General features: G+C 40.7%; 2 protein-coding genes across 5 annotated transcripts in view; one reads left to right on the top strand and one right to left on the bottom strand.

Annotated features, from left to right (window-relative positions):
• Positions 1-12,907, bottom strand: part of GLUD1 (glutamate dehydrogenase 1) — a 29,420-nt gene extending 16,513 nt beyond the window's left edge. The window contains exons 1-2 of the mRNA XM_082285663.1: positions 12,336-12,907; positions 472-552 (exon numbers count right to left, since the gene is read on the bottom strand). Coding sequence (XP_082141789.1) covers positions 472-552; positions 12,336-12,768 — 514 coding nt within the window. The 5' untranslated portion in view covers positions 12,769-12,907. The remainder of the gene's footprint in view (positions 1-471; positions 553-12,335) is intronic.
• A 432-nt stretch (positions 12,908-13,339) lies between these two features.
• Positions 13,340-20,505, top strand: part of SHLD2 (shieldin complex subunit 2) — a 28,501-nt gene continuing 21,335 nt past the window's right edge. For 3 of the 4 annotated variants that reach the window (XM_082286565.1, XM_082286567.1, XM_082286568.1), the window contains exons 1-3: positions 13,340-13,443; positions 17,560-17,651; positions 18,724-18,820. The gene's annotated coding sequence lies outside the window, so the exon portion shown is untranslated. Of the gene's footprint in view, positions 13,444-14,717; positions 14,801-17,559; positions 17,652-18,723; positions 18,821-20,505 lie in introns of those variants that run through there. The other variant, XM_082286566.1, reaches the window with a different exon arrangement.

Here is a 20,505-nt window from a genome sequence, read left to right on the forward strand (position 1 = left end):
TACACATAATGTGCAGATTCTGTCTAAACTCCTCTACAGTTTAGTAGCTGTGTACAAATTATACTTCTTCATAACCCATAAAGGAATTTAATCCTTCTCTCTCCGCAGCTCCCCTGCCTGAATCCTTTACAGCCTCCATCTGTTCCCCCTAAAATTAGTCCCCTACTAATCCAAGTTTGTTGTACTTGAATTTGAGTTCAAGGTGCAGTACTTTTTATGGGAGAGGGTAATTAGCAGAATTCGGACTTTTCAAATGAAAATGCAACCGTATTTAAGTATCTTCAGTAACAGCAGAGGGAATATGTGTTATTATTTTGGTCACTATAGATTTTTCCCATCTTGCTACAGATTTAAGTTAGAGATTACTGTCTGAAATTCATTTTAATCCTTTATGTGTTCTTTTTTTATGTAATTACATCAGTAGTGATTGAAATTCAAGACTGAAATCTTGCTTGAACAATTAACACTTACCAACCACAGCACATTTGTATGTCATGAGAGAAGCTAAGGCTTTCACTTCATCCACGCTAACATCCATACTATAGCGAATACCTGCAAAAGACACACAAGAAAAAGTAGGAATTCACTAAACTTCATAAGTATTTATAAATTGGGAAAGTTAATTCTACACCAACAACCTTTAACACGCAAGTATCTCATTTATCAACTTACTTTAAGAGGTGAAGAACAAGACCCTGTTCCCCTACTTAAATATCTATCTTTTATGTAACAGAAATTCAAGACTTCAGTAACCTTCTGTGAAGTAGTTTAATGGCAACACTCAGTCTTGGGGAAAAAGGGGACTAATCCTTGTGAGAAAGATGAATCAAGATGACAGGTAACTAAGAGCAGAGTTTCCAAAAGGCTGATAAAGCTCTTCAGCATTCCACATGATCTTTAGCTTTGGACTTCATTCACTGTATATACAAGATTAACTTTGGTCCTGAACATAACTTAATGTACAGGTTACAATCAAGGTCTTTTTGACAGAGTAATACAAGTTCCTGTTAAGTTCTAAGTCTTGGCTTCAAGGCCCTGGCTGCTAGGGCACAGCCACAACACAAAAAGCAACAGAGCACTCTGCTAGTTCAAATTTTTTCATAACATTTTGAGTGACTAGCTCTACACCAGCAAGCTTGTGGGACCAGGCCACCTACCCACACCCACATGGAAGCCAATGCATACCTGCATTCCCTGCACCAAGTCATTCAGTAGGGCTGCAAGTGTGTGCTGACAAATGCAAATTCAATTTGTTGTGTGCTGATAGCAGTTCAGATGCAAAATGGGTGAGCCCAGCATTCCAGGCAGTTCAAAACTGATTAAAAAATGGTTACACAAAGGTAAGGAGATCTTTCACCTGCCTGACTCTTACCAGTCTTCTGAAAAATGGAAAAATCCAATAAATTGATTGAACTCAAGATTTGTGTATTCTGAAGGTAGTTGCAGAGTAGGAAATATTTAACCAAACTGACAGGGCAGATATAGAGAACTAGAGAAGCCTAAACATGATGTTTAAGACCAACATATGCCCACAGGCACATGCCAAAGCCAAAAAGGTCCCCCAGCTGTATGTTTGTTTCTATCCAATTTTCTCCTACCTAAGCATACAACAGAGCCATGAATAACTTGTTATTCCCATCTCTACTCCCCAGATCTTTGGCTGTAGGTTGTGAAAGTTGCACGGTGGTTTGTAGCAGGCACAGAGTGTCCTTCAGATGCCAGAACATGGCACCACAAATTTCCTATTATGTAAAGAGAAGACCATATTCAAGTTCTCAGGAGTGAAAAAAGGCCAGCATACATTATCCAAACTAAAGCACTGTGCTGCTATGAAAGCGATTCCTGAATGCTCTGGAAACAATCCCAGTTTCAAAGGAACTAAGTGCTGCTCAAATAAAGCTGAGATCCAAGTGCTGCTTTCTTATGTGAGTTCAATCAGTAAAAGAAAGCACCATTCCTCTGCAGAACAGAATTTAAATTTATTGTGTATATGGGGGAAGGGTGGTCTACAAAAGCAAACTAAGTAGTTTCTGACTTAGGTAGCTGCAAGGAGTTAATGTCTGAGCTTTCAATATCCTTCCCATAGGAATATTCAAAATTTAAGTGGAACCTATCAGAACCCAAAAGACCAATCAAAGTTAGAACATAAATGTGTTTTGGGTTTTTTTTAATGTCTTACTCTGATCCTTCAGAGGAGCAGTTATCCTTCTGTCAAGCTCTGAGCAAGAGCAAACACTACCTATGGCACTGGCTGTCCTGTCTGGGGAAATCATACCTCTTGGTTGAACAGGTACTCTGGGGAAAGGTCTCATTTGAGTATTGCTCAAGCCAGTCAAGTTTGGAGTCACAGCCTGTGTTGGCCAGAAGTGAACTCTGCCCCTCCACCCCCAGCTGAACTGTATCACTGTGTATTTATTCAACCCATATACTTATTTAAACTTTGAAGTTGTGTATACAAAGCAGTTTTGCTATAAATGTACTCCTGCAGGCACACAAAATGTTGTTTATTGATATATGAAAAGGAGCAAGGAGACTAAATACTTAGGGATAGTTATCTTGTACAGTTTAAAGAGAGAAGCAAAATACAAAAAGAGAGGGAAGCCTCTTCTGCAAATCATATGGAAGATAGGCTCTGAAGAGGTAAACAAGCAGCACTTCAACTAGAAGTGCTAGTGCATGTACTCCAGTGCATGTAAAACAGTTAGATCTCTGGTTCCTTGTATTACAGTCAAGGATTACTACAAACTTTGATGTAATAAATATTACATTTTCATATCAAGGTAAATAGGGAAAAAGCCCCAAGACTAAGTACTGACAGGTTTTCAACTGAGCTGCCTATTTGTCAGCCATGTACATACACCAGAACACAAAAAACCTTTGGACTTGAGGCTGAAACTGTTCTTTTCTGGACAACCTTGTATTTCTGAATAAGGTTTAACTTTTTTCCCAGGCTTTTGAACAGTTGTAATTGAAATGGCTTGACTGCTGGCTTTATCTTCGTAAGTGGAAGACCAGTCAATTCTGAGAGTTGTGCTGACTTTACTAGTCATTCTTCTCTAGTTTATGTGGTAAAATCTCCCATTAGGTGGAGTTCAGGTTCTCTGACAGGTGTGATGAATTTTTCCCTTTCCTGGCAGGAGCACATAACATTTAAGATGTGGTAACATTTCATTCCTTTTCACAATTCAGCCAGTTACTGTTTTCCAGGAATTGTAATTACTCTACAAGAGGGTCACCTCTTGACAGGGAAGTTATTTGTGCTAAGCTGTTAAGACTGATGAGAAGCAGGCATCTGAGAATGCTGTACATTCCATCTGCAAGCGGATGCACAAAGATAAAAGACATACTTAATTTCTATTCTATTTGGACATCATTGAAATTTAGTTTGACAGCTTCCTAATTTGGCAGGAGTATTGCCACGCATTTGGTATGACTCTTTTGGCAGTGTTACGATGCATTCAATAGCCTGAGTCTAAAAATGGACCATATGCACAGATAAAATACTGGGTTTGGTTTTTTGGCTTTTTTTTTTTTTTTTAAGGTTCCCACTACATAAAAGCAAACAGAAGTTACTGTTAGGTAGCAAGATTGTAATTTTTTTAAGCCCTGGCAAGTCCCACGCAGAAAGTCTCTGGAAACTTGTGCCTTTTACAGCAAACTAGCTACAAAAAATAGCCTGAAGAAAGCCTCAAGTTACAGTATGACTCACTGCCATGGAAAATACTTTTCATTGGAAAACATATGAATTCTTGTTCTAGTTGAGAATTCTCTTTCCTTACCACGCCCCAAGAAGTTAAACAGTATGCTAAGAGAGACTTTGTTTTTCTGTGCACAACAGCTTCAGGATGAGGAAACGTTTTAATTTAAATTTTTTTTAGTATTGGTCAGTATAAAGAGAAGGCTTTATCATCACATGGCTGTGTTTATGGTTTTAAAACTTCTTTTTTATGACCTGTATTATACTTCACTCTAGTTACCGTTTGCACTAAGCCCAGTAATTGCTCATGATTTAAGCTTAGCTTCTTAAATAGATGCTATGGACTAATTTTCACTTTTCCAAATGAAGGTAGAAAGCGCTATAAACACAGTGTTTTTTGAATACACATCAAAGTAGTCATCATCAGCAAGGCTACTTTGGATTGTATAGTAACAGCAGTCAGTTATCATTTTAATCATTTTATCACTTTGTAGCAAGGAGTGTACTAACATGCACATAACAAAGACCTTGATTTCCAAGAAAACCGGTTATACATCCTACTAGATTTTACGTTGTAGAGATTTCAGTATGTTCTGTGATGTTCAGTGTGTTTATGATGCTTCCTTAGAAAACGTGGTGTACAGAACCACCAGCTTTTCTAGGATGACTACTGCCTTTCTCATACGCCTACAAAGCTATTTAGGGAAGGTAGTGTCACTATTTTCTGAGCTTCTAGTGCAGTGATCCTAAATGGTAGTACCTACGTATGCCCCCACCACTAATGAGCACGAGGTATTCAAACTCTCAAAAACTAAACAGTTGCCATAGCAACAGTTCAGTGCAAAACACTTGGTAAACTACTCCTCCCGCACTAAATATCTTGCAAATCTTAGTAAGTCTCTCAAGTTCCCCAGAACCTGGAACACATTTGCATCTCAGTCTAAATTATTAATATCTAACTGAGAGTTTTATCCTGCTTTGACTTTGGTGTTTTCTTCTGGTTGTGATGATCTTGTGGACTTTGGAACTAATTTGGGTCCTTTACAGATGACAATTCCCGTTAATATGGTGCATTTGTTCTGCTCACCTCTATTTGCAAAGTGCTTGCTCATCAAAGGAAGCCTTCCAGAGCAGCAGCTATCCTACACTACCCATACAGCACTCAGCAACACAGATGTCATGATCTCCTTTGGAAGTTTCTAGGACTGACCACAAGCATGTTAACCTTCCAATTAGCAACACTGGATTCTGCAGCAGCTCTGTGGATTAGCAGCTTGCCTGACCCTGTGCAAAAGCTTGAGTATAAGTCCACAGTCTGAAGGAGCTTCAGTATAGATGTTCACCTACGGATTCCGCAAAATCCATAAACCAGCACTTAACTGCAGTGCCTTAGTTCCTCAAAGTTTTAACTGTGGATTATGTATAATATTTTCATGTTTGGTAAGTAAGCAAGTGCAATTGTGACTGTACTACTATCAAAGTAATCACTGACACCTAACTCAGTAGGGACAGATCATCCAAGCAATTCTTAGATTCTTTCAGAACACATACATTTTTCTAGATTCAGAAAAACAATCCAGCCTTCCCTAGAAGGAGAATGCTGAGCCTTATTTAACCATTGGGAAAGTGTGGTAAACAGCACAGTGACCAATTTGTAACTACCGAAGACAAGGAAATTCCAGATAAACCTAATAAACCAAGATGAGTAATTCAGTACTGGAAAACAAGAACACCATACACCAATCAGCAACAAGAACTACTAATTCCTAAATTCAATTCACTAACTGCCAAGAGAGGAGATAAAAATATTTATCTCTTCCTACACAGCACTAGCCAGCTATAAAGCTGGGGCAGGACAGACATTCCCCTATAGAGACATCCCACCATGCTGCTTTAAGTACCAGTATGTATAAAATGACCACAAGGTACTCAGCCAGGCAGAGTACTTCAGTATACCACTTATTGTATGTTTTTAATAAGCTGCACTTGAAACATGCAGAAACATATATGTTTATTTTAATCCATGCTGAGAAAAGCCAAGAATATTCTCTATTCAAAAATTATCTCTGGTGCATTAATAAGACTTAGTGTTTTAAGTATGAATACAGCAAAGTTAGCACACTACCAGGCAAGCAAATAGGACATGAATTTATGCAGTTAGAACATGGCTATGAAATAAAGTCTCTCACCTATAAAACTACCTCAGCCCCCACCTAAAGGATTAGGTCACTCATTAAAGTGCACTCAAGACTGTAGCAACAAGGACAGAAACAGGGAGATAGAGTAAACTGCTTCCACACAGATATTATTACTATGTGCAGAGGGGGGTGTGTGCAGAGGGTGGAAATAACACACAAGTTGGCCCTGGCTGGTCCAAATGCCATAGGAGCTACAAAACAATAAGCCGCCACAGTGCTGACATGAGGCAGGCAAATTCCATGCTCTTCTTAAGAGTCTAATTCCTGACAAGATGGAGCTGTTGCAATACATGCAACAAAAAAGTGCTTGCTAGGATCACCCAGAGAACAGGAGGGAGACTATCACAGAGGAGATTCCTCTCCTCACCGCCCCCCAACACGTGCTTATGCAGAAAGCCCAATGCTGAGAGAAGTATGATCTCTCTATAAATAGACAAGGAGCCAACAGTGGCAAAGGGAAAACAACTATTTAAGATCAAGGACAGAGCTGGCTACTGCACCAATGGTATGAGCTGATTATATGAAAAAGCTTAGACTAAAAAGATTCACAGCAAAAAGAGCAAGGCATAGCCTCCTACAAGAGTACCAGAGGTAAAAACAAAAACCTGACACGGCTCACATCGCAATTAGCTTATTAAAAGACAGTAAAAGACAGGACACCCATTCCTTTATTTTTTTAAATTTGCAATTTAAATGTATATCCACTGTTGCACTAATTGTAAAGTTAGATAAGCTACAATAAGAGAACAGAAACCTACAAAACTTGGTCAGAGGTTGGACTCAATCTTAGAGGCCTTTTCCAGTCTTAATGATTCTACGAAAATAAGGCAGTCGTATAAGCTTTAGCTATAACACTGCAAGTGTTATCACAATTAAGCTAATTACCTTTTTTTTGCCCCCATAAACCTCTCACACTCCTTTGGAGTTAGATCAGTTTCCAAGGTTTATTTCAGGTTACAGATGGTCCATGTTATAGTTCCATCTGTTGCATGGTCCATAGGGTACATTTCCATGTCTTACTCTGACAGACTCCTGGGTCAAAGACACAACCTCTTAACTTTCACCCATACATGGCTTTTAAAAAGCAAAGCCACTAATTCAACCCAAGATAAACAGCTCTGCTGAATTGAAGATACCTTACAGCACTACTCCTTACTTACCATCTCAGAAAATGAATAAATAATGTTGAGACAGCACATGGGGTTGTACTGATCCAACTCCTGCCATGTACAGGTTTTTATTTTGCAAGTAAGGTTTCCATCATCATGTACGTACACTATTTTAAACAAGATAATGTCTGCAACAGAGGGTGTTTTATGACTGGGCACTGAGATCAGTGACAACCTTAGACCTCTGCAATGGGAAAACTGCAGCAAGTGTGGCATGAATAAAAGTCAACCTTATGCAGTAAGAAACTCATTAATATGAACTCTTGAGCCAAGTGAGAAGGATAAATCCTGACAGGCAGAATAAAAGCACCTAAGACCAGACAACAGGAAAGCTGTGTAGTGCAGAACAGCTCCTTCCACTAACCAGCCAAGGCAGCACCACACAGGAAATCAGATTCATTCACCTCCAAGACAACGGAACAAATAAAGAAAGACTCATCTGTCTTTACATAAAAGAGTGAACTTTGAAGTAGTGTTTGACAAAGCTTTTCAAAATTCCTCTGTAAGCAAAAGTTATACTAAATCTAGTCCAGAACTAAAGACTGTTTTAAAGCCTTTCTGAACTGAGGAAGCAGCCGAGACTTGGTTACAACAATTTGGGTAAGTACAAACACAAGTTAGGCTGTTTCCAGCTCTGATTCATTTGGTTTCATTTATAACAGACCTGTTCGACAGCTGGTTAACATGGAAAGGCTTGAAAAAGTTTTAAAACCATTTAACAGCACTATTCCCATAGTAAATGCTGCCTAACAAAGATGGAATCACTTTCATACTACTAAGCAGGTAAGAATTCAGTAAGTTTATTTTGTTTTCTGAAAGTGACCAATTAACGATAAATAGCCATCAGCAACCACATAAAAAGCAGCTTAACCAGTTATACACCTTTCACAGAACCTGATGAAATTATCTAGAAAGGTTTATTATTTTAAGTAGGAACTGCCAGAGTACTTTCCAACAAAGTCATCTGTATTCAGACATCTCATTTCCTGTATCCTATTTGGTTTGTTTTACTTCTTTAGGCAGCTGTCAGTGCAGTGAACAAGAACAGCTGTGGTTTCCTGTTAGTGCTGACCACTAGCATGCAAGTCACCACATCAGCAAAGGAAAGAGTGATGTGACCCACAGCATTACTTCAGCTACCAGGCAGCATCAGTCCAGTTGTATAAATACTACGTTTGGAGAGAAGCAACCTGAGCTCCAACACACAAGAAGACTGCTTATTCCACATTCTCAATGGGATGAGGAGGCATCTAAATGATTTTTCCTTTTTAGCAAACACTTACATTGTAGAAAATGGAGTCCTTAAAACCTCGATTTGCATGCTGGACATACTGCAAGACCTACCACGTAAATGGGGATATTCATGACTGTTCTGTAAAGATTCCTAAAGTACAGCAGAGAAGCATCACTCAGAAAAAGAATCACCGCCTTCTCAATTTGCAAAGGTTTGCAACTCCCGAAGCAGAATTAAGGATTAACTTCTACAACAACTAGGTAAGCACTACAAGATCCTACAAGAAGTGTTATTTCTGGGTTCTTTCAATAAGGTGGAAAATCCCCAAAAGTTGTAAACTGAAAAGAAAGCATGTTTCAGTACCTTATGCCTCTTTTCCAGAAAAGCACTTTTCTTCACCCAATGAAGAATCACCTGCACTACCATGTAGTGACAGCTATGTCCAACACAACCAAGCTGACTTGTGTTCTTACATGTGCTTTGGGGGGAGAGAGGAAAGTAGGACAAGCCTTTAAATAACCTCCTATTTTTATTAACAATGCTCTTGATTGCTAGAACTAGGGTGTTAAGAGCATTGTACTTCTTGAATAGAAATATCACAGTCGAGTTTCCCACCAAGGTGTAGAAGTTTGCCTATATACAAAATGTGTAAGACTGATCCTGGATTTGCCCTCATGCAGCTGTATCAGGCCACAGCCAACCATCCACTCAAGACCTGTATTTTCAAAGCAGTCCTCTCACGGCATTCACCCTACTGAGGTATTTCTACTCTGCAGGCAAAAGAGAAGGCAGCACAGAAGAGGTACAGAAGTACTAGTCAAGGAACTGCTGGTCTGTACCAGCAGGTATCATTTGCATGCACGTGTGAGATTTATAAAGGTAAACCTTGCATTTAGAGTCTCACAGTTTCCAGATTTGGGCTGGACCACTAAACAGGGATTGAGGATTCTCCAGAAGAGAATGAGCAAGCAAAGAATTCGAAGATATCTCTGACAGAAGGAACATCATCTAAATGTTATACTGTTAACTACAAACATTTAGTAGAAATAAGAAGGTGCCGCTAAAGTATATATAATTAAAATGTTTATTTAGACTCTCTTTCTTTGAGTAATTCAGCTGCCTCCAAGTTTAGGGCATTTCAATCAAGATTTTAAAATTTGATTTACAGTACAAATTCTTCATTAGTTCATGGTTAAATCTGTAAAGGCCCTTATAAACAGAAAGGCATACAGAAGTAACACTCAATTGCTAATGTAGTATTATGGTATGAATGTACTGAAAAAAATTAGAAACAATTGAAGGAGGACAGCCTTTAAAAGACCTAAAAACTTTTATACTCCTACATTTCATACTTGAATCTTAAAGTGTACTTTGACCATTTGTCTAATCTGCATACAGAACAGTATTTAATACTCTCTAAACAGCATCTCTTATCCTTCAGTTTATGTAAACCTCAAGAAATGTAAGAGATGAGCTTTTAAAGCACAATGCTCCTTGAAAGAATGACAGACTTGACAAAGCATCCCTACTTGCTAGCAATCACCTAGCAGTAACTAAACACCATTTCTTTTTCTTTCTTAGTACCAAATATACACACACACTCCAAAAAAAAAAAAAAAAGCAGAATGGGTAACCCTGTTTTACTAAATTTTACTTTTCAGGAAGTGCAAAGTTAAAGGCCACAGTTCTGCATGTGAAAAGATTTGGTTCCTCCTAATGTCTTTGCAAGCCTTCCACTTGTCAACTCACCCCTTCTTTTAAAAGGTGAGCCTATGTCCCTTGCTGCTTCTAGATGGTGTGAATTACTTGCATTGGACTCTGGGGTCCACAGTGTGTGGGACACTCACTTCAGCAAGTTTCCCTATTTCATACTGTTACATGGAATTCAGAGTTGTATTTCATTGGACTCTGTGCTTTTATCCCTGTGGGATTGTACTAAGATTCTAGTTTTAAAATCTCTTTTACACAATAGCTCAAGTTGTTGGTGCATTTTGGGTGGATCAAATGTACTATAAATGCAGAAATATCTTTACCACTCCTTTGCCATTAAAGTAGAAATGTTCTACTTCCTCACACCTTTTTCATAGCAGGTTTCAAGCAATTAATCTACTCTTACCATGCATCCCATTTAAATTTACTGCAAATCCAGATCTGTCATCTGATAGTGAGCAAATTCTTAGAGAGCATTAGAAGGTGAAATGCATTAATGATCTCTGTGCTGAAGAATGGAAAGGAAATACCATTTGCAATTTCTTCCCTAAATTCAGAGGGGGTGAGGAGCAGCACATGAAGAAAGGGACAAACTACTGAGACCTCCTACTTTCTTCAGCTGTCATTTTCAATTGTCTTAGAATCTGCAGTTGTAGCTTTCTATAAGTGCTCCAGTGTTTGCTTCAGTGTGAGTGCAGACAGGCATAACAAATGCCACCAAAAATCAAGAAATTCTGGTGAGGATTTAGAAATATAGGTATCAGAACAGGAGGTGTCCAATCACCCAATTGGTGGGTTTTGTTCCTGTACAGTGCATCTTATAATTATTTGTTGTGTAAACATTAGTTCCTTCACTTGTGAGAAATACTAATGTGAAATATTAGAAGCTATCATATTTAATGCTATTTTATTACTTCATTTGTCACTGGACTGCATTTTATTATGCAAGCAGGATCTTAAGAGTAACACAGGCTGTACAGCAAACAGTAAGCAGCAGCAAAGAGTAACTTAACTGGAGCACTGATACAACAGCGGTGTGATATTCACCAGTATTATAAAAGAAATTATAGCAATGGCATAGAAGAGTAGCTTTACCCAGAGTAAACTTCAGCCACACCCAACTTCAGCTACAGCTAAGTCTGATGCTAACTCTTGCTTCAAGTAAACAACCAAAAGCTGAGTTAGCCTCTTTTGGGTAAGAATTTAGCATGTCACAGGACACTCAATACATATTTGATTTTGGAATGTTAGGAATCACATTAACAGGACAGACTATTTGTGCTGCAGAGAGAAATCCTTATGTCATATATATACACCAGCTGAACTGATTGTTACAAATACATTTACCTAAGAACACCCTTCTTAATCTAGTCTTGAAGTTAGAGGACCTCATTTATAAGAAATCGCTTGCTTTCTGTAACCGTCATTATTTACCATAAAGCTGGTTTACTCTGAAAAAACGTGTTTACAGACTACAGAAGCTCTGGTTTGAGTCACACACCTGAAATGGTTTCCAATATTTAAATATCCACAAAGATCAGAGCTCTTGAGTAAGTTATGCTGAAGGACATCTGTATTTGTTTTTCAAGGAAATGCCATCTATCCCAGACTAAAAAGGGGTCTGATTCCTCTGAGATCACGGCCAATCCCACGAGAGCTCAGCTCTGCTCAGCTCCAGTGGGAATCACCCTCTCGGTCCCTTGGCATGTCGTTGGGCTCACCTATGCTGAGCCAGCTACTTCTAGAAAAATCACTTTTGTCTTCCTATGTATCCAGCCGGTAACTGGATACACAGTTAACTTGTTACTAACACTTGTTATTTTTTCTGTACGGATATTTTCTGTGTGAGCATTAGGGTTTCGCGAACACAGCAGGCTGAGTGTAAAGGGACAGTGGCTCCTCCAGCTCTCGACTCGAGCAGGCACTTCCAGCATGATGCTCCCACGTTTCCCTACAAACACTATCTGGTCTGAGTCACACCGAGCTAAAATTAGGCGGGGGCTCGCCTCGCCGTTCCTAGGGCCAGACTAGCGGTGGGTGCGGCGAAGGCCCGACCGGCAGCCGTGACAGCCGGCACCGGGGCTGGCCCGGGGATCACCCGCGGGGCCGGGACAGCGGAGCGCTGAAGGGCTGCGGAGGAACCGCCCTGCGCCTGCCTTGCCTCGGGTATCGGATACCGCGGGTGGCAGAGGGAAGCAGCCGCCTGCCCTCGCTGGCCGGGCGGGCAGCGGGCGCGGCGGGACAGGGCCGGCAGGGCAGGGGCGGCTGGCCGGAGCACGGCGGGGCGGGGCGGCCCTCCGCGGGCCCGGGGAGGCGGCGGGTCTCACCTCCCTTGCAGGGCGTGCGGTGCTGGCTGTGCTGCGCCCGGTAGCCCTCGATCACTTCCCACTCGCCGTTGTCGCGCTTGATGGGGAAGGAGACGCTGAGCACATGGTTGCAGGGCTTGATGATGCGGAGGATGCCGCGGACGCGGTGGCGCCGCTCCTCCATGCTCTCGCGGGTGCGCAGCCCCTCCACCAGCTTGTCCTCCACGATGCTGGCGCCGCGATCGAAGAACCCCTCCACCATCTTGAAGAAGTTGGGGTCGTCCTCCTTCTTCGCCGCCTCGCAGTAGTGCCGCCGCGGGCACCGGCCCCCGCCCCATGCCGCCGCCGCCACCACTGCCCCCCCGGCCGCTGCCGGCCCGCCCGGCTCCGCGCCCGCCAGCACGGAGCCGGCAGCCAGGCGGGACGCCAGCAGCTCCCCCAAGTAGCGGTACATGGCGGCGGCCGCCAGAAGCGAGGATCGGAGCGGCGCTGCCGCTGTCACAGGAGGCGCCGGGCGCCGCCGCCGCCGCCTTTAAACCCGGGCTGCAGGAGGGGCGGCGCGGGCCCGCGGGGCGCGGGGGGCGGGAGCTCTCCGCGCCTCCTGAGCGCGCCTGCGCCCCGCGCCCCACACCGCCCCCGGCGGGATTCGCGGACGGGGAGGGGGCGCGGCGGACGGGGCGGGGTCGGGCTGGGCCGAGCCTGCGCAGTGCGGGCCCGCCGCGCCGCCCCTTCCCCTTCCCCATCTCCTTCCCGTTCCCGTTCCCCTTCCCGTTCGTGAGGCAGTGCCCGCTGCCCGCCCCGCCGTGAGTGCGGCCGCTGCCACAGGGCCGGGCCCGGCCGCGCGGCCCCGCGCTGGCTGGGTGCGCGTCGGCCCGTGAAGAACCCGGGGCAAGTAGCCTTCATATGCCGCCCTTCAGCCGCGTGATAAACGAGGCGTCTCTTAGCGCAAGTACAGTGCAAGTGAGGGCGTGCTCACACACGCAGCGTTTAGCACTCACAGGAAAAGGAGCCTGTTGGCAGAGCTCAGCTTTTCCATGTGTGTTTAAGTGACTGCCCTGCCGAGAGGGGACAGAGGCTTCGAGTAAAGCTGTTAACATAGCTGCTTTCATAGAACCGTGGAATCACTGAGGTTGGAAAAGACCTTGACATTTATCTGCCCTGTCTACTCTGCTGTTTTTCCTCTTGCTGGGTCTTGGTCCACTCAACTCCGTGTTTTTTATGCAGCTCAGGCATCTGACTACATGTCTAAGAATATTGCTTTAAACTGTGTAAGATCTGCTTTCAGAGCATGGGAGAGATTGTCTTGTACTATTGGACCAGGTTCATTTCAGAATAATTAAGTGGCTTGTTCATCTTCTGTCAGTTTGGGCTGCTAATTGAAAAATACAGTGGGGTTTTTTTGTTATAGGCTTGTGGGAGACCAATGCCCTTAAGCCAGAAATATCCAGGAAGTTGCTTTATCGCTATGGAAATCTTTCTAACCACTATGGGCATCCAAGAGCTGTGCTACAAGACTTGTGGGAAAGTAATTTAACTTCTCTGTGTATTTGTCAGCAGGGAGATTAGTCACAGATTCTTTAACTCCCATAAACTTTTCAGGCAAGTGATTCTCAGTTTTTATATTGATTTAATGTTGCTCTCTGTCCTAAGATTCTGAAGACATTCTCTTAAGGACCACTAATAAGGCTGGTTTTTATCTGTAATGAGGATGGTTTATAATTGTAGTCTAGAGAACAAAGATCCTTGATAGTGATATGGAAAAAAAAAAAGCAAGAAAGGAGCTGGTTCTTAGGCCAGTCTGTTTCTTTGGATGTTGACACAGAGCTTCAGAAACAAGCTTACTGATTTGGTTTTCTGTCCATACTCTAGGTGGTTTATGGAAAACTTCTATTTTGGTGTTAATTGTCAGTTCACAGAACTGTAGTGTTCTCAGTGGTTGAATTAGCCTTGAGCTACTACTTGATTTGTCATCTGCAGGTTCTCATTAGCTAGAGCTCAATTTCTGTACAAATTCTTAAATTTTGTAAACGCGTAGGAAAGAAGGTGGTGAGAGGTATTGTGGCAATTAGTCCTTATCAGGTAATTATTTCCACCTTTTTCTGTAGGTTAGAGTACTGTTTCACAAACACAAAGGCTAAATAAGGAATGTCATTAGCCAGTTAGCTCAGTAATGTCGACTCAGAGTTAAGGTTAATGTGCTTAGCTCCTGTCCTGCTTTCAGCTGTGTTCTCTCTGATTTATGAGTACACTTAATTATCAGCTGCTTGCAGTGTCAGGCTATGTTTGTAGCACATGTTTGTGGATGTCTTTGAGACTGAGCCTGGGACATGACAATGTGAGAACCACGTGGATCTCTCCAGGGGCTCAGTCACACAGTTGTATTCGAAGTAATGGCAGTACCATACCTACCCTCCCTTCTAAACAAGACTGGATTTCAACAAAATATTCAACAAGCTGCATGTTGAATGCTGAGAATAACTAAATCAGTATGTTAAATTTCTTAGTCTTTAAATATTGTAAGAGAGAAGATAACTAGGGAGTTTTATTTTGCACATTTTTATGAATGAAGTCATGTGTACAGTTTACAGGCAGTTTATCAAACTCAGCAGGTCTGTACCATATTTCTATTTGATTCAAGTCCCTTCTGGAGGCAAGAATAATGACCCTATCTGTGTCCCCCATTCCAGTATTCTTACATGCTAAGCAGTGAGCAGTTGAATCAAAATCAGTTTGCCAGAGGAAATTAAAAATGGCATGCTTTAGAATGAGTTCTAGCAGGCATGAAAGTGGAAATTGCAATAATAAAAGAGGAACTGTTTCTTCTTTACTCTCATATAGCATGTGGGCTGCCATCAGAAGATTCACATTTGAGTAGGGTCAGTGAAAAAAAGTCATTTGGGTGGATTAAAAGATAACTTTTTGTCTTCACAACCAGAAGTTTCACTAACTTCATTAATTTCATGCCGAGTGTTGGTCTTAGGGCTGCATCTGAAGAGAGAGCTATATAGAGAGAACTCAATACCTGTGTGGTAGGGGCTGTATGATTCAGGGACTTTGCAGCAAAGTCATTTTCAACTGTGTGTACATGATAGGTATCAGTTTCTATTTAAAATCTGTGAAGTATAACTGAGGGAGACAAGCAACTTGATTTAATTTCCTAAGGTGCTTCTAAAACGTATATAAATTTTAACAGATCATTTTTATTATAGACAAGAGCTATAATAAACACTGTATTGTGCCTTCCTAAAGCAATCTACTGTTTTAAGGTATATATTATCAATTTCATAGCAATTGGAATGATTTTCTATGTATCAGATTTTAAAGTTTTATTGAAAAAAGGGATCTAAGACAATCAAATACTTCTTGCTTTAATCCATTATATTTTTTGAAGTACTAGCTATTTGGGAATACGTAGATGATTAGGATAATCTTTTTCCTATGTCTTAACATCGTTAATAGTGGTATCATAAATGGAAGACATGCTTGTATTGAAATTAAGAGATAGTTTAGGTCCAGCTTAGTGTTACCTCTCAAAGTTTGTCGATTTGGCTAAAACATTCCCAAGGTGTTCTGATGCTGAATTCCCTCAGAAACTAGGATAGCCATTCCCAGCTTGCATCCTGGTCTTGTAACCAGCTCACCAAAGCAGATGAGAATGAGCAGAGAAGCTGCAAATCAGGGATCCTCCCAGGGCTCTGGATAACTCTGCCCTTGTCTGACTGAGCCCTTCAAATCCGGGGTAACCCTGGGGTTGCCTCCAGTGCAGAGTCTGAGCATCCATTAGACAGCACACTCAGGAGGAAAGCTGATGTGTACAGAGCACCAGTTCCTTTCTGTGGTAAGCTGTCTTCTGGGAAGACAATTGCTTTTGAAATAATCCGCAAATGGAATTACAGTTGTTTCAGCAAATTTCATTTTAAGCTGTGAGCCACACCATGTGAAGCACTTGACAGTTCTTACTTACCCTTTGCGTAAAGAATGATGGAGATAAATTCCAAATAAAAATTGAAGCAAGTTGTTTGCCTTTGAATTGCCTATATGAGCATCTATGTTTCCCTTCCTCATTTCACCAGAAATTGCAAAAAAATGCTCATTTTTCTTGGACTTAAATATTATGCTGTAGTGCTTTATGTAGACCTTGGTAGTGTAACTAAATAAGTGAGAGCTGGGGTTATTTTCCTACCCCAAACTGCTGCAGAAACCGTTCAGCCTCTGAGTCAACAGATCTCTGGACAGTTGGATAATATTTTCTGGGTGACTAGGAGGATATGAATCTGACAGGAATGTTAAGTGTAGTACTGTTCACACACCTCTTGGCTGCAATCCTGTGTGTTTGTGTTAAATGGAGACTGTGCACGTGAGCAGCAAGTGTGCAGGACTTCTGAGAAATCCTCCTGTATGGGAGCTGCCTGCATATTGTGGGATACTGTACCAAAATACTACCAAATAGCAATCTAATTATTTTCCATATGTTTAGCTTGAGATATTATTGAGTTTCATAGGGTTTATTTTCTGCCTTCCCAATGGTTTAAAGTAAAATCTTCATGTATAATTGGTTTTGGCATGGGATGTGGAAATAGAGATGGCAGTTTCTTTATCTGCAGGAAAATGTACCAGCATTCAGTCTTCAGAGTAATGGGAGGTAATGTTGATACAGCATTTGCTCTTTTTATTTTTTTTTTACTTTTCCAGGACTTCTGCAACAAGATAGCATTCTTATTTCAAAATTCTGGCAATTGATCTGTTAGCCCATTGTTTAGGATGTGAATTTGACAGGGATTCCTAATTCTTAAGTGAAAAGTATTTGGAAAAACCCTCAATAAGTGGCTCAGAGCAGTTTTCTGAGCTTTTAACTTGTTAATAACTCTGCTGCAGAAATCAAAATATTGAATAAATTCTGGTAGCTAACTCATGAGTAAATATACTTAATTGCCATGAAAAGTGGTGGTGCTTACGTTTATTAGCTTTAAAGACCTTCTGTCTCCATCTGTTTATATAGTTGCTGTGCATAATGACTGATGTTGCCAACTGGTTGCTTCAGCTCTGTGACAGAGCAGATATAAAAAGCTCTTCATGTATACTGGAGCTGATGCCCCCATCTCTTGGTCAGGCAGTCTATAGATAGATAGTCTATAGAATTCTCAGTGCCATGTTTCAGTACTGTTACTATCAATATATTGCTAATGAGTATTGCCAGATAATCTAATTGATAAATATTAAATATGCTTCTTAATAACACTTATAGGAAGAAGTGTCATGCCACTTCTGGTTATCAGATGGATAGGACAAAAAGTAACTCCCTCTGGAGCCTGCAGGTCTGACCCAAAGCTTTCTGAAGTGAGTAACAAATTAATCTGCAGTGACCTTTCCCTCAATGTGGCCCTTCATGATAGAGGCTTTTGTGGGTCAGTGTGAAGGCTTCTCCTTTCTCAGTTCCTGTATCAGTGAGAATTTGTTTAAGTAGCTGGTTTGTTTCGTAATCTTTAGCTTTTGATTGGTATTTCCTAATTTCTAATTTAAAAGACAAAGAGGGCCTGATATAGTTACCCAATCCTGAAATATTTGGGATTCTCATCTCTCTGTTAAATGTGTTTGAAATTAGCTGATGAAAAAGCTAGTTGGGAAAGCTGACAGATATACAGGCATAAAAACTTCCCCAGATGCCCTGTGAGCATGCCACCTTTGTTCTCTTAAATAAGGTTAGGAAGGAAAGAAAGTACTTCTGTCAGTTTATTTCCTGGAAATTATGTTTAGAAAATTGCTGTCTACTTCAGTGAGCATAGCAAATAACAGATAGTAGAAAGTGGTTTGCCAGGAGTGAAATAAGAATTGTTTGAAAGTAACATTTACAATTGAAATGGATGGTTTTTGCAACTCCTGGTGTCCTTGGCTGTCTGGCTGAAAATTATACCCAAGAACTTTCCAGCCTGGAATCACAGCATCAGAGGCTGCAAACCGGTTTTTTCTTGGTTTAATACTCAATTGACAATCAGAAGTTGTTGACATAAACGTAGTGTGTATTGTTTAAATAACAAACATTGGAGCTCTTATGAACTAGAGAATACTAGTCTCCTGTAGTGCTTTTGTTTGCCTTTCTATTAGCAAAACCAACTTTAACCTTTTTTACTTTGGAAGACTGCTTATGGAAATCAAAATTGTTAAAATATGTTTGAATGTTTAAATCTTCTGTGAAATATGTTGGTGGGTGAAGCCCCGATACAAAGCATTAAGAATTGCCATTCAAGTTTGTTGGTGCAATTGAAATTGGTGTTGTTTATCAGAAAAGTCCAGGGGTACATTGGCTGGTATTTTTCAACACATTATGGATTTCCTGGGGGGAAAAAAAATCGCTGGTTATGCTGGATGTAAAGATGTATATCTGATATCTTTTCTTGGTCATCTTTCACAGGCCTCAAGATTGTTCAAGGTGCCCTCTGGATGTAGAGATCCAGCACAAAATCACTGTTGTATAGCTCATCCCAGAGGAATCTCAGATGTGACAATAGGTCAGAAAAAGAAATGTTTTCTGTTTTAATTAAATTGTCCCTTCTTGAACACACTTGAACAATTTTTGAAAACACTGGGTCAAGTTCTTCGTGATTATTATTTATTGTCTAATCTTGTCAATGTTGGCAAGATAATGTCTAACTTACCTGTTCTACTTCATCTCTTCTGGTTTTTTCACTTGAAAGCCAGTATGTTGAAGGTTAGCTTATTTTGAAGTACTGGTAAGGTAGGGTCTCTGCATATCATTAGTGAGAGATTTTCTGGTTTCAGAAGGACAAGTATGTTGTGGCCTTCTGCCTAAATGAGTTAAAATCACCATGGAATTTGTAAAAGCTTCTCCTGGTTTCTTTTGTCTTACTAGTTTTCAGATAAGCCTGGTGTTTTTCTTTGGTTTAGTAAAGGAACACTAAATGGCAATCTACATAATGTATGCTCTTAGATTGCTCTGTTATCATTAGAGATCAGCTTTCTTGATCAGAGGTTGCTATGTGTTCACCTGAGGTTTTAGGGCTACATTATCTTTGTGGCATTTACATCAATGTGACACTGGGCTACATAAGCAGAAATCGAGCTTCTTCCCCATGTGATCAAAAACCTCATGAAAGTAATAGATGAATAGGTGAAGGATGAAATTAGAAGCCACTCTCCTTCACTGTTCTGTTCTCCCTATTTACTTTACTCCTCACCTACACTGAACCCATGCTTGTAGTGCAAGTCCATTAATGTATTCAGTTTTAGGTGTAATTTATTCTTGTTTATTAGATGACTAATTCAGTGAAGGTTATTTAAGTTAAAGAAATTAATGGGCCTGTTAACTAAAAGAAAAAAAAAGTCTGTTATTTGACGGAACACTCATCTTTTGTCCCCCTGAGTGAATTGTAAAGTCACAACAGAATATAGGGCACTGTCTCAGGACTTAAAGTAATTCTTAACATTTTGAAACTAAGGTTTGATTGTGTGGCTGTATTCTGCACAATATAGGGTAAGAGAGAACCTCCTTCAAACAGTGTATGAGGTTCAGGAACTAAACAAACAAAAAAAAATAGTCACATCAGATGCCCTGTGTTAATCCTGTCTTTGAATCATTTGATTATTTTGTGCTTATAAACCAGCACCTGAGACCTCAAGTAAGGAATAAAAGCAGAGGAGGACAATAAATCTTATGTTGCAGGAAGAAAGAATTGTAGATAAAGAAATTATATAACCAGGGATGATGACTGTTAAAATCGCAGTAGGTAGGGTGAAAAGCTGAGGTGAAAAGGGTAGTTTTGTATCCTATCAAAAAGCTGAAGGATTATGCACCAGGAAATGGCAGTGGAATGTTTAAGGTATGAGTATGTAAGATTCACTCAGTGAATTCTACACTTGGTTCAATTTACTGTGCAAGCAAAAGTAAGTTACTTAACCTTTCATTGCCTCAGTTCCTAGGAAAAAAACAGATGATAATTTATTCCCAGCTTCTTAAAAATATGAGGAGGACAAATACAATAAGTATTGTTTGGAACCGAGCTGGTTATACAGACTTGTAAGGTCCTCACATCTGAATGAATATAGGCCAGAAATTACAGAGCATGGGCAGTATTTATTCTTAAGGAGAAACTCCTGGAATCTGCTTTTCTAATAAACTGATACAGTTTTTCTTTCCTATCAGACTTGATTTTCTTCAAGAAATACAGGAAAATCT

This window comes from Coloeus monedula (genome assembly GCF_965178545.1).
Source record: "Coloeus monedula genome assembly, chromosome: 8".
Classification (NCBI taxonomy): domain Eukaryota; kingdom Metazoa; phylum Chordata; class Aves; order Passeriformes; family Corvidae; genus Coloeus; species Coloeus monedula.